The sequence below is a fragment of the Ptiloglossa arizonensis genome, chromosome 3 (assembly GCF_051014685.1).
Source record: "Ptiloglossa arizonensis isolate GNS036 chromosome 3, iyPtiAriz1_principal, whole genome shotgun sequence".
Lineage (NCBI taxonomy): Eukaryota > Metazoa > Arthropoda > Insecta > Hymenoptera > Colletidae > Ptiloglossa > Ptiloglossa arizonensis.
The window spans coordinates 14,750,585-14,765,933 of record NC_135050.1 but is presented as its reverse complement, the minus strand read 5'-3'; the positions used below and the strand labels follow the sequence as shown (position 1 = coordinate 14,765,933).

General features: G+C 41.4%; 1 protein-coding gene across 3 annotated transcripts in view; it reads right to left on the bottom strand.

Moving 5' to 3' along the window:
- Nep2 (M13 family metallopeptidase neprilysin 2) overlaps positions 1–12,120 on the bottom strand; it is a 37,510-nt gene extending 25,390 nt beyond the window's left edge. For all 3 annotated transcript variants that reach the window (XM_076306724.1, XM_076306725.1, XM_076306726.1), the window contains exon 1: positions 11,758–12,120. In XM_076306724.1, coding sequence (XP_076162839.1) covers positions 11,758–11,789 — 32 coding nt within the window. In that variant the 5' untranslated portion in view covers positions 11,790–12,120. The remainder of the gene's footprint in view (positions 1–11,757) is intronic.
- Between the last annotated feature and the right edge of the window lie 3,229 nt (positions 12,121–15,349).

Sequence of the window (15,349 nt, the reverse complement as noted above, 5' to 3'; positions counted from 1 at the left end):
GTGGGCGCGAAACGAGTCGTATGCATGCGCGTGTTTCTCTCTCTCTGTGTGTGTGTGTGTGTGTGTGTGTTTTTTCTAATCGAGAACAAAGGCTCGAAGTTCACGGGGCTATCGGCGCAGCGTCCCGCGATCGTCCAAGATGGGCTTCGACTAATTGGCGCCGATCCGAGTCGCTCGAGCGACCTCTTTAATGGGAATTCGTAAAATGGGGGGACCTCGTTCGCGTTGACACGACGGTGGTCTCCTCCTGGGTGGACGCGATAAGGAAACCCGGAGACACACGTTTGCGCGTGGAATACAAATTCGTTGACCACCTTTCAGAAGTTTCTAGTTCCGCCCGGCATAATTTTCTGCGGTTTCAAGGTGACTACAAATGCTTATCGCGGAAGCGCCGCGGCGAAACGAACATCCAAGAGGTGGAACACCAGAAACGATCGAGGGTATTCAAGGAGATTCGGATTCGTGGATCGACAATACTCGTGGATGTCAATTTCGATTTTTAAAACGGTCTGGAAGAACCGTTGCTCGGGAATAACTGTTATCGAGAAGATCGGTTTTCTAATAATTCCAGAGAGCTGCGCGCGCACGCGTTCACCATTGTTGTTCCCGCGGGAGATTAAATCTGTATGGAAACGTTACAGTACAGATAAGAGTCGATAAGTTGGACATTTTTCCATTTCGAAAATAGCTTTCGCAAACCCATAATGCGTGTACGCGCCGCTTGGGTTACACGATCGAAGAAATGGCATATACGCGAGACCGGGTATTTAATTTGTTTTGCGACGAATTCACGGTGGAATCAATATATTATAGAACCGATATGAACATACGCAGAACGAATATAGAACCCGCAATATACAGAATTGATATAAAATCTTTACAGAACCGTTATAAAACCTATACGTAGGACCGATATGGAGCTGTGCAGAACAATATGTAATCTATACAGAATCTATGTACAACCACTAGAAAAATTGTATACAGAACTCGAAACTGTACAGAACCATTATAAAACCTGTACATAATTACATAATAGGATTCCGTTATAGAACCGATATAAAATCTATGTCGAAAAATTATAAAATCGACGTAAAGTTTGCGTACGATCGTTAAAGAACCATTTCAGATATCAGAATCGTAATCGTAACCGTGACCATGACCGTGATATATATGAGAATCTTTTCCGTGTATACATTATGAGATTATTTCCTTTCTTCGACACTGTTTCACACGAGAGCCTTCATATAACAAACTGTTATTCTTGGAAGACTTCGCTGCTAACGATAGAAGTGCAGCAGGACTCTTCGAATTAATCATATGACATCATTGTTCAAATAAAGAAATCCTATAATAGAACATCACCTTTTCTGCCCTTGATCGTTCAACGTTTCGAGCAAACTGATGTAAATATCGATACTAGGACCGAAAGAGTAACGCGTAGAAACGATTTTCTTAAAAGTTTACTCGTTCCACAGTTTTTTGGTTACCGAACCACCATAAGTTCATCGACACCTGTGATTAATTACGTTTCGAGTAGATGTCTCCGAATTTCATACTCGAGATAATACGAACGTTGTACTTCGTATTGGCCAGTGTAGGTTGCTTTGCTCTTAACTTTTGATAAAATATTCAAGCTAGTTGTAGTATAGCTGTTGGCTTTAGTATGACTATTAACGAACGGATATTCCGTAGGCCATAATCTAACGGACCATTATCGTCCATTTTTCGAGGCCTTAATCGACGGACGCGTGTATGTGTGCAATTTCAGTTCTGCTCGAACGATTAAAGGCATCGGTCTTGGCCAACGTCGCTCGGGGCAGTCACTTCCTGTAGAAAGTAACGGGCCTTTTACGGAGAGACCGAAGAAATGTGTTTGATAAGACAATGATCTGTCAGCGAACGCAACCGACTATGTGCAAGAAGACAGGCAAACGATCGTCGTTGAGCCTCGTCGCGACGTCGAGCAGACAGCCACAATAAAAGTCAACGACAATATCGTGCGCGGATTGTTTCCAAATCGAACGAAAGCAATTCACCGTTTAACCGACTCCAATTCGAAGACAATTGATGAAATTAATTTTGGGAACGATTAACAAGATGGAATACATCGTACCTACAATTTTATGCACCGATACTTGAAATTCTTTTCTATTCAAATCAGGGGAAAACGAATCCAAGATTAAATATATCCTGCTGTATACGATCTTTTTATTTTCATAACTTTTCCATAACTATTTCTGTTTTCCATAACTTATCTGTTCCATCGGAAAGGAAGAATGTACGACGGAATCTTTATATTGAACGTAAAACACTCGAGTGCCCTATACTTGCGACCACAAAACGAGAAGTCCGTTTTACACCATGGTTGTTTACATCCGAACGAACGAAATCGATTTCGTAACGCAAAATCCACACGATGGTCGTCCGTGATCGTACGCAAATATTTATATGGTGTATCAGCACGCGTACCATTGTTTTATAATCATTCGAGTCGCGAAGAATCGCGCGAACCACTTGCAACATCGTCGCGCGACTTTCATAATTCGTGCGAACTCCGAGAGCAATATGCTCTCTCTGCCTCCTTTTATTTTAGGATCGCAAGATTTCTCCGGGTCGGTCACTCCGAGGAAATCGAACAGTTCGCTTTCACTTCCTCTGTTACGGAATTGTTGAAAAAATTTGGGAAAAAGCGTCGCCTTTCTTTTCCCGTGCTTACTCTCCTCCCTCTCTCCCGAAACTCTGTGTTATTATTTTTACGTTAACCTTGACTCGAAGAAACCCTAAAGTTATAATAATCTTGAAACGTCTACACCTCCCGACTCTTCGATTCTTTACTAATCAAAATAAAATAAACGTAAAAAACAAAAGTAAAAGAATAGATAGAAAAATTAATCGATAATTTAAACATCGAAAATTGATTTCATTAACCGTGGGAAAAGTAAATCGAGAAATTCACTCGCAAGATACACCATTTTTATTTAGTACAAAATTATACGCGTAACTTTGCATTACATAAAAGTGGCATAGTGTATGTATAAATTTGGCGCGAATAATATTTAGAGTTTGTGTATCCTTGATTATATTGAAACAGGAAACGATGTGTTTTTGTCTTGCACAAGACGCTCAAACAGGTACACTCGTTCTAAGAAACCGAGCGAGCCTGTTCGCCGATATATTATACGAATAGTTGAATACAAAGGGGAGAAAAAGAAACGAATTTTCATTTACGCGAACACGAATCAATGTTACCATTTTTGACGGTTCGAAACGTTCAACGCTACAGTCAACAAACGCATCTGCTACTTAAATCTAGAAAACGGTGTACCGTAATTTAGAGATTAAAGAATAAAATACATACGAGCATCAGGGACACGCGATGCGCAGCAACGAGTGAAAAATGTTGGTAAACAAATGTTGCAACTTATATTTGTTCCGTTCGACATGCTCCTTCGCGTTAATTGGGTAAACATCGATTTATCGAGCAACCCGTGCTTGTTATCTGCGTCATCTTCGTTACCACGTGTATCGAGCGTACGCAGAAAAGATGTTAGGGGAATTGCCGATGGAGGAAACGTGAGACTAACCTGCGCCTCATTTAATAGATAACAATGAATTTAATTAAACCGCCGACTATGAAATTATCGACGAGCAACGGACGGTGTCGAGGTTGCTCCTGACTGTACAATAACGCGCCGTTACAGATATCGTAACGACTTAACGTTGTCAGCTGCAGGTACGCTGTAAAAACCGTGGCTCTTGATATCGGATTGGCGGTAAAGTAATTTCGTTTCTCGAGTCGATAAAAAGAAAGACTGGTTCGTTTTAAACACACCTTTTCATTCACCCAACTCTACAATTTTCATTGCGTACACGTATTCTCCGGATAATGAGTCACGCATTGAAAATAATCGTTGCACAAATATAAATAAAGAAATAAATAAATATATATATATATGTATGTATGTAATTATATACATATTGGAATAATAATTTCCAGCTTCTATCTTTCTCAAATATATTTTTATCCGGTCAACCGTATCATTTCCATTGCGTATACGGATTCTCCGGTTAATGAGTCACGCGACGGCAATAATCGTTGTGCAAATACAAAAGAATTAAACTTTAATTCTAACTTCGAAAACAAAATTTCATTCCTATTGACTCGATAATCAACGTCACGATCGAACGACTCACCCTCATTTCTTAACGATCTATCGTTATCGGTGCCTTCAATTTTTCGAATCTCCAAATTACTTCGACTTTAATGGATTTTTAAACACACCGGTTCTATCGAATTACTTCCGTTTTCTCGATCTTCGTCGAGAAATCGAACCGTTGTGTTTTTTTTTTTAACTCCGAACTTGTCAATTGTATATCTACGAACGGTTTCGTGCACAAAGTTTGTATCTCGTGCGACTAACCTCGATTTCGAACACACAAAATCGCTGATTCTGTCCGATTTGTGGTCACACCAGCTTCGTTTATCTCTCCTTTCGATCGTTTATTTTCCAGGCATTTGATTCTTTTAGTTTCTAAAATTCAAGGCTACAGTTTATATTCAACCGAAGCATCGCGTTGTTCGCGCGATCTGTGTTATTCGAGCATACGAAACGCGTCTCGGTGCGGGTTAGTTATTTTTTTAAATGCTTTGTATCGTCTAAAAACGTTGTTTACAAGAAGAACCCGTCGTTAACACGGTTGTAGCAATATTTTCGGCCCAATGTCGAGCGCGTCCACCGCTCCTTTCAATAAGACAAACGAGCACCGCGAACAAATATTGACTATAATGTTATTACGTGACCGACGCTATTTTGATAAACGTTGTATATTTGTCCACGGTACGGTAAATGTTAAAAAATTCTGTTTTTTATGAGTTTCTTGTTTTAATTCCGGCAGACGCGCAACCAGATAAGAATGTGAAAAGTATTGTTAACAGAACAAATAATTCGAGAAATTCACCACGTAAGCAAGAACAAGTACATTCTTGATAAAATAACGAAAATTGCATACTTCTTCCGCGATACATTTGCAGCAATTGTTTTTCGAAGCGTATTTAAAACGATTCTGAAAGTCGCGTTGTCAATTTATCGTCAACACCGGCACTGTTGATTATTTATAATAATAATTAGTAACATCTTTGTCCGACGAAAAAATTCTCGAAGCAAAGTAACTTTGCGAGCATGTCCATCGGGAAGCGTTGTTATAACGTTCATGAAGCGATCGTTAAAAATTTTATGGCGCGCTTAATTGTTCAATTAAATCAAAGTTCTTATATCCTCCGCGTAACGATAGAATTTCATGAAAATTTAACGATTGTTATTAACTTATCTTTTACAATCGTGTAGTGTTACCTGCACCGAACGATGATCGAAAGAAAATTATTTGCGTACAATGAATGGAAAAGGTAATTCTTCGTAGTTCCAAAAAGAAGATAACCATTACGAAATTATTCTCTTTTTCACTTCCTTTTCGCTTTCTCTCGTGTCCATTTACAAATTTTTATGCGCATATTTTACCTTGCTACGAAGAAATATGTATCGAAACTAAAATTAAATAGAACCAATTTTGTCTTTCTTAGCTTTTTAAATAACTTCACGGCGTTTAAATAGCCAACGACTTCAAGATATTACAAAATTCTTAACAACATAATTATCCAAAAATAATGTTAGTCTACAATTTTTGGTAAACGATACCGAATACGATATCATGGATACTACTAAAGGAGACAAATGAGAAAAGGATATTAACGAGCATAGATATAACGAGAGACAAGAGAAGTAATTACAGAACTTATACAAAGAAAATGCACGTACATTTTACGTTATTAATAGTGTAATTGTATTGTGTCATACGTTCGCGCGAAAAACAAGGCTTATTTCAACGTTAATCGATTCAAACGTTTCTTCGACGAAAAGAAAAAAAAAAAAAAAAAAAAAAAAAACAAGAAACAAAGTAATCGCGATGAGAATCGATTTCGCGCTTAAATCGAGCTGCGTCTCGTTGCAGCTTTTGTTTCTTCGATCGAGCGAAATATGCACTCGTTTCAATCGGTCTATCGAAACTATTGTCCGTGTGTCCAAAAATGATACTAAGGGTTCGTTATCGTTGAATTTCAACGCTGAAATTCAACAGCAGCTCGATCAACAGAGCCCACACACGTATGGACGCGTCAGAGTCGTCGAGAAAAAAGATTTGCTGGCTACCATAAAATCGATGTCCATAAAAATGATGTCGAGATAATCCAGAGGCTAGGACCGCGAATCAAAATACGTTTCCGAATCTGTGATTAAACATCTGTGTTCCGTGACTTGAGAAATCGATAATTGTTCAATCAACAGAGTCGTTTATATATTTGAAAAAAAAAAATAAAAGATTTCACGAGAAAAAAAATTTGCAAGTTATCGTTCATAAAAATAATACAATCAAGATAATCCGTAGATCGGAATTGCAAATCGAAATACTTCTCCGAATATGAAACTATCGGTGTTCCGTTATCCGAGAATGGTAGCTAGAAGTTCATCGCTGAAAGTCAATAAGCTGCTCGATCGGGGGATCGATCCGTGCACAGGCGTTCGCGAGCTAACAGACACGGAGCATAAAGCATAATACGTTCGAGCGCGAAACTGGCTTCGAAGGACTTTCACCGCGCAGAGTTTAAGGACTGATCGGCACGTTCAATGCGTCTTACAGCTTACGTAGTACGTACGTAAGTACGTAGGTATCTACGTGCGTTCACCGCGGCGTTTCCTCTTTTCGAAATACGTGTCGCGTTTACGAATTCAACGGCAAAACATTTTTGACGCAACCGGCGCTCGTAAAATACCGTCGAGCGACAATCTACAAAAACAATTCGCGGTTACCGCTGTAACATTAAACGGTGTCTCGTTACGGTGTACCGCGAACGTGGAAACTTCGATGAAATCACGTCGACGTTTCGTGAAAAACGAAACGATCGCGGAGAAAAAGATTTCCAACCGTGGAAATCGAAAGCGCAATCATCGGAGCATAAGGCTGGTGTCCGCGCGAACGATACGTGCGATAGTGTCGCGTTTCGAAGAATCGTCGAAGGTATAATCGATAGAAGAAATACGCAGCGGAGTCGTAAATTATCCGGGGCGCGTTTAAACGAAACAACATTTTCGTAAATATATTAATCGACCCTTTGGACTCGACTACAGTGTACTATTTTCGATCCGGAAAAACTTCGTGGTTTGGAATTCAAATTGGAATTTAAATATTGCGTTCTCGTTGAGCGTAAACGCATGTATGCGAAGTATATAAAAATGTACCATTCCGGATTAATTTTACGACTTAAAGGATTTTCTCGAGGCGTCGGTTTCTGGTAGCAAAGAAGCCTCGAGTGCAAATGGTTAAAACACTTACGGTGTACGCTTACTCGAAAGTTTGATATTTTTTGAAGCTGCGATCTCTTCGTCTCGGTTAATTGAAATTTTAAACTCTCGTCGAACTCGAATCAAAAATTTCGCGCGAACGTACGTGTCTATCGTTTTTCACGCTGCGTCATCTAGATACTGCATAGAAGATAAAGTCGAGAAAACAAGGAGTAGTACTTGTACGCGTTTATATAGTATACGCGATCATCTATTTCGCTCGTCAAAACGGTTCGACGATCGATGACAAGATGTAGAATTTAAACGCGTCATCGGTAATTCCATTCGTTCAAATAGTATCAACGAATATCTTTCTACTTGAATAATAATATTCGAGGTTCGTTCGCAACATTCGGAGACCTATTATACATCCCCTTATTGAATTATTATATAAGTTATTATATAAGTTCCAGGGCTAGTTGATCGATCGACTATCGGTTGGAAAGATTCTACGTACGATATCAAGCTCGAAACGAAACCATAGAAGCGAAATAAAAAATATTTCCATCGCAGGCAACTATTATTTCTGGTTATTTAAAAATATTTACAAATAAGTATACCATGATTGATAGCGTTCGACTTCCGTTACTTTATACGGTTACGGGCGGTGAAGTGTGTTATTTTTCGAGCAATATTCGTCGAACAGGTCGTTACGTCCGCGTGGGAAAAAAACAATGTACGACGAAAAAAGCTCGTTGTGCCGGCGAATCGTAACTCCCGAGCCACACGAAAAAGTTGCCATACCTGTCACACCGATTGTACGATACAACGTTCACCGATCTTTCGCGCGTATCCGCCGGAAAGAAATCGCGCTGACAAGTCCCGTGACTTTGTTTCTGCAAACACTTTCCCCTTCTCGCGGCAAGATCGTTAGTAACGCGATGTTAATTGATTTCGTCAACTAGGAAGTGTATCGTAGTTGACGACAATCTGGTTTAGCGCTGCCTCGATTCATTGCCATGCGCGTAGAAAAGAAAACACCGAAGCAAAGGCGATTGGGAAACTGTCGGAAGAAAAGACAGTATCTCGCCGATACGATGAAATTGCAACGATCGCGAGCCAACTAATTATAGTAATCCTTGTGGGCTTCGGTTACTTCGAGATCGAATTCTTGGCAAGGAGACGCGGCAAATTATCGTACTTGTACGCAATGTTTTCCCGTTTTTGCTATCTTCCTACAGAAATAAGAGGACATCGCGGTTAGAGGTACCGTTCCCGTCGGTTGATTCGTAATTTAGAAGTTTCGCGACGTCGGAGATCGGTATCGATCTTACTACCGATCTCGTGTAACACACACGTACGAGTATATTCTGAAATCGTTTGCAAAATATATATATATTTGCATTTATTATTATTATTATTGATTTTATATTCTCGTTTATAAAACGTGCAATATTTCCCGATATATTCTACGCACCGTGCACATTTACAATTTGTCCGACACAGTTTAGAGAGAAGTTATCCGACGGAAAGTTGAAATTTCAGGAAGTATAATCGATCGCGGAAGAACACGACGAAAATGTTTTCTTTCCTCTGAATTGTTTTACCGATCGAATTATCATGAAGTCTTGGGCGTTCGAGAAAGTATAACTAATCGCGGAAGAGTACGACCGAAAAGGTTTTCTTTCCTCTGAATTATTTTACCGGTCAAATTACCATGAACTCTAGGACATTCGAGGTGCTTGTTGCGAGCGTTTCATTTCTATCGAGCAATTCTTTTCTCTTCGCTCGACACGAACGATATCTGCCATTTCAACGTATTCATAAACTTTGATGCACAACTCCGTCTTTGTTCGAGTAAGAACCAAATCTTCGATTACTATTTTCCTAAAATTAACACGAAGACGTGTGTCTCGATTCTCTTCGCTCGACACGATGTTCGCTACGCATTAACCGAGTATTCTTAACCCTTTGCACTCGAAGCTTTCCTGCTACCAGAAACTAGCACCTCGATGAAATCCTTCGGATCGTGTAATTAATTTCAAACGGAACATTTTCATTTCAACATTTCGTATACGTATGTTTACATCTTACAAGAAAGTAGTAATTGAATTTTAATTTCAATTCCAAACCACGATGGTTTTCCGAATTGGAGAAAGTACACCGAATTAAGTGGCAATCGAGGATCGCCTCCCGAGTTAAATTTTAACGCGCAGCTCCGTTTTTCGATTATTATTTCTCAAAGTAAAATTGCAAGAAAGATACGAATTGCCGCGAGAGAGAACACGGTCGAGGGAAGTTCGAGCAACGCGTTGTTCTCGATAAGAAAGAATTCTCGTCGCTCACCGTATCGCGGTACGAGTCTAGTAATTTGCGCGCGCCATTGCCCGCGACACTCGTGAATTCGAACTTGCGAACGATTCGCGCAATCTAGAAATTTACCGCGCGAAATCGTACGATCCGGTCGGCCGATTCGCTGGCTAGATTGACGACGAGTTTTCGAGGATCTTGCGGTTACAAACAACGCCAACAGCACGGCGTAACATCAACGCCTGGGCGGCGTGTTTTATCACCCGGTGAATCCCCGACCTGCATTGAAATCACGGGATTTCTCTCGAAGAGGAAGTCGTCGAAAAGATTCTTCGTTTATATAATACACCGGGTGCGAGCCGCGTTCGTTGAATCGACGATAGACTGCATCCTAATTGAATGTCGTACAGCGACAAATCTCATCGACCGATCGACGCGATAAAAAAGAAACAAGGGATAATCTATGGTCGTGTCTAGATTGGACATAATTCGACATCTTTTTTCCCCCTTGTTTCTTTTTCTTCGGCTGTGTCTCGACTGAACGTCGTACAGCGACAAATCCGACCGACCGATCGAAAGAAACAAACGATGAAAGAGGATGTCGATTGGGCAAAATTCAACAGCCTTTCTTCTCCTTCGTTTCTTTCGATCGGTCGGTCGGATTTGTCGTTGTACGACGTTCTGTTAAAAAGAAACATCGAGAAATAAAAAAAGATATCGAATTTTGTCTAATTTGATCCAAGCGTCTTTTTCTATTTCTTGCTTCTTTTGATCCATCGGTCGTATTTGTCGCTGTACAACGTTCAATTTGAACCCAGCCTAAGAAATACGACAAGGGATAAAAAAAAAAAAAAAACGATGTCGAATTTAACCCAATCGAATTTTGTCCGATCGGCGTCTTCTCTTATTCTTTGTTTCTTTCGTTCGATCGTTCAGATTTGTCGCGTGTACGACGTTCGGTTAGCGCGCAGCCCGACGCGGTCGCGAAAACGTTTATTGTAAAACGATGGAAACTGTGGAGAAAGCACCGACACCACGTGTACGATCTCAGAGGACATTATCCTCGTTGCTGTATCCGTGAACCGCGATCGTGCTGCGCTTCGCGATTTATCAATCGTTATATGCTCCCCGATTCGCGCGTTTCGTCGCGTTCGCGCTTGAACTCGCTCGACGAAAGCTTCCTTTCCAGAGAAAGTAAAGCGCGATAAGCACGGCGAGTTGCTTCGTAGCGCGTGCTCGTGCATCGAGACGGTTTCGTGCGGTAACGCGTTTGACAGATTTGAAAACCACGATAATCGATACGAGGTTATTTATAGACCGATGTAATCGCGAATTGTAAATCAACGTCGCGATAACCGAGCGCCCGAGTTCCGCGGGAAATTCGTATCCGAGCGAACATAGTCGATCCGGAGGCGTTCGCGCCGAGATGAAACATCGAGCTCGTGTTCCATCGCGGAAAGATCGAGTTTCGTTTTTAATTCGATGCCTCGTACCCAAACGAGTTTTTAAATCCTCGATATATCCGCGCACTTATTAACCAAAGACATTGCGATTATTATCGTCGCGCGCGATCCGCACGGTGGCACTCTCGCGAATAATAACCGTATAATAATGGATATGCATTCGCGTTGATAAGAAACACGCAAACCAATTACGAGATTCTTATCAACGATAAGACCACTTCGTCCGGTCTAACGAGGTAATTGTACGTTTTAGTTTTAAATTGCGCGGTGTCGTCGGTGAACCGTGCTTACGTAACGTTGACAAAATCTACGATAACGGAGTAAAAAAAAAGAAACAATACGATAGAAATGGTCGACGTGAAAAATTCTACGATCGCGCGGAACAGCTCCGAGTAAAAGGTAACCGAAGCAAAAACCGCGTTACGTGGGTAAACCGTAATCGGGTTCTTTTTTTTTCATCGTTTCTCCGCGATCGAAGTGTTTCGAAATCGTTGCTCGTTGGTCGAAAATCGAGCCGATCGATCGTTGCGTAATAAATGTTTACAAGATGGTCTCTCGCGATGCATACTATCCGATGCGTCGTGTTTCTTCGCGATGATTCTCTCCGTTCGTTGCGCGAGAGTTGAATCGACGGTAAACAAATTGCAACTCACTTGATAACCGTCTGCTTCATGCTGTTCGTCATTCTCGGTACCTCGAATCGTCCTCGGTGGAGCTTTTCCCGCACTTGTTCTCTGTTACTGTTCCGAAACCTTTTTTTTCTCGATTTTTCACTGACACATTACCACGTACACTACCGTCCGTTTGCAACAGCCCACCTCCGCGCCACTTCGAATTCCCTCTTCGAGCCGTCACGATTCACACGGGTTCCTTGGAACGGTGTTTCTTGCTCCGCTGAAAATCGTTCGCGTGTTTGGTCGCTTCTGGATCGGTTTCCGAGTCGGGATTCGTCCTTGGTAGCGTGCAGGACTCGGTTTCCTCGCCACCGGGGTCCGGATGTGAATCGGTTTGGACTGTTAGCGCCGGACTGAAGGAGCACGCGCGTCTCTCCTCGTATTTAAACGCCCTCTCCCTACCTCTGTCGCCCTCTCTTTCTCGTTCCCATTCTGCCGCCGCGCGTTTCGATGCTCTCCTCTTCCTTTTTCCGCACACTCGGAAACGCTACGGCCGATCCGGCGAAAATCAACGGCTCGATCGAGAACCACCCGCGCGGCACGTCGGAAGAGGACGAAGCGGGATGAAATCGAGCCGCGTAAGGTTTCGACCAGGAGGCGCCCAGAATCGTTCCTCTCTTTCTATATTAGCGGGTAACGCGACCCGCGCGGTTGCACGTATAAATATCAAAAATTCACCGGGCGTACCACGGTGATCGTGGTACAAGAATGGCGGCAAAATCCTCCAACGAAATTCTTTCGTACGATACGTTAACCAAACAGAAATTTCAATTTTCGTGCGCTCGAGGAACTGTGTATCTCCGGTTTCGTACGCGTTAACTTTGTAACATTTTTAATCATTTTTTTTTTTAATAAGATCGATCTTAGAAAGTTCTTGCCTTTCGTTCGTAATGCGAATAATTTTTTTTAATAAGATCGATCTTAGAAAGTTTTTACCTTTGATTTGTAATGGAAATAATTTTTTTAAATAAGATCTATCGCACAATGTCTCGCTTTCGATCATCGAAATACTTCGCACCGAAACTCATACGATCGATCGAGTGCCGTGTTGCTTTTCGCGACAACGAAAATTTTTGCACGAAGAATCACTCTCCGGATTCTACTACGATTACTGGGACACCCTGTGTACAGATTCGGCGAATAACGTTCAATCCGAAACCATCGATGCTTTCTCGTTAAATACGAATCGCAAATATGCAAATGTGACTTTACAAGAGCGTTGTATCCTCTTTTTTTTTTTTTTTTTCTTTAACCTTTCTATTGCGTATGCGCGCACGTATACGTGTAGAGGTGTACGGAAGAGGCGGGGTACAGCTAAAGTACCATTACCGAACTAGCCTCGATTGAAATTATACGTGTGCAGCCTATTATAATTTTTTCGAGCAATCAATTACGTTGTATCGGCAATACGATTGCGCCTTCGAAACTCTTGCAAAAATTTCAGGAGCGCGATCGTGTCTCCGATACACCAATCGATTCGTTCCAGAGTTACGAAAATAAAAATTGACGTTTCGTCCACGTTTTGTCGATCCACTCGTCGGTAAGACCTTATAATTTAACCTATCGGAGACACGGTTGTGCTCCTGGAATTTTTACAAGAGTTTCGGCGACGCAATCGCGTTCCCAATATATAATCGCTACCATTAACCCATAATTGCTTTTTCGAAAAATGTACACGAATAATCCGTGCCCATGTATCGATAAGGTTCGATGAAATCGTAAATTTCTGTATCGATAAATTATTCGCGTCTGTTCGTAATAATTCATTAATAGTCGTACGACGTACCTGTAAATGCAGTCAGAGAAAAATTGGCCGCTTTTCGCTTTACGAACGTATTTTAACGTTTCGTTAATTAATACATTCGTAAATTTGGTTTCAGGTTTAATTATATTCCTTTTTACGGTTAACGTGCGCTCGGAATCACGACTCGTGTCCATGATTTTCGAACCATCGAAATTTCTCTTCTCGTTACGTATCGCTAAAATGGAATCCGGGACGACTTTATAAACACAGCTGGCTTAAGTCTTTCATCTTCTATATTAACACGCCGCTTAAGCGTTTCATAAATCTACGAATCCCATAGTATTCGCCGTGTTTCGCTCGCCGTTTGCACGAAATCTTGTTTATTCGTGTAATACACATCGTTAAAGTTGCACCCAAACGACCTGACCGAGAATCGATCTTTTTTACTCTTCCGTGTTATCGAGTAGCTCGAACGCTACGCAAATTTATGCGAATTCCTTTTCTCATCTTTTGCTCGGTTTCGCCGCGAAACAGGCTCCGTTCTTCGCTGATATCTCGTCTCGTAATTGTTTATTGTACGCTCGCGCCTCGAGCATTTTTTTCACGAAAGGTGTTCGGACGAAATTTACCTGCCTTTACCGAGCTACTCGAACGCTTCGTAAATGTACAGACCCCGCTCCTTTTGCTCTTTTGTTCGGCATCTCTGTGAAACACAGATACCGCGTGCGTCGGTGATTTCCGAAGCATCGAAAAAATTGTTCTCTTCCTTTCTATGGCCGACGCTGAGATTACTATGCACCGCGGAAGCATTTATTTTGTCCCGATGAACACCGATGCGTAATGCGCGCGTGGCTGCACGCTAAAGTTTCAAAGACCGTACGAGAATCGCTTCGAGCACGATAGTTTCGCTGCAATTGTTCGATACGTATTCGCAAATCGCTAGTAACTACCGCGAATCACCTTTGTACTCGAATACCAATTTATTTTCTTCGATTATACTCGAATACTAATTCGGTTCGCTCGATTTTACTCGACTATCGATCGATGTTAATACTCGATCGATTCGAACCACTTCGGATCTGCGCGAGAGAAACAAAAAATTTGTATACGATTCGACACTGTTATAAATTAAACATATTCCTCGATGTTTATGCATATTCAGAGTCGCTTAGCGAAGTTGCGCATTGTTCACCGCGTGGCCGGAGCGATTCGTTGAAATTAAATGTTACGTTCACGATGTTCGAAATTTTGCGTTCGCGAAGTTTTCTCGGTGCTCGAAATAATCGAAACCTATTTACATCGATGCGTTCTTTTTCGAAAACGTACTTCGATCGGAATTATATTTACTCAGAGTTACGAACCTCGAACGTTTAGCAATTGTATACTAGCTAGAATCCCTGGCGAGATTCATTTGTTAACGTCCACTGTCTAGGTACGTGAAAAGTACGATGCGTAAGTTTGGCCGAGTTTCTCAATGTTATAGAAACCGTCGCTGGTCTTCTAGCTCGCTGCTTCGAAACTATTGGGCGGAAACTTTAAAACTACTGTCCCAGAAACAGCTTCGAAACTCGGTGGATCTTCAACCTACATAGGGTGAACATAGAGACACGGGTCGTTTCGTTATAAATATCAATCCTTGTCCAATTGGAACGTTCGATTGATCACTATGTACTTCTCTCATTGAGCAAAGTAAATTTACCAGCAACTTGATTCTTGCTGGTAAATCTGCCGGTAACGAATTTTACTACCAAGGATAACGGCTAAACGGTAAATAATCGATTAATTATTCACCGACGACCGATATAGCGACTTATTATTGGTCGGTAA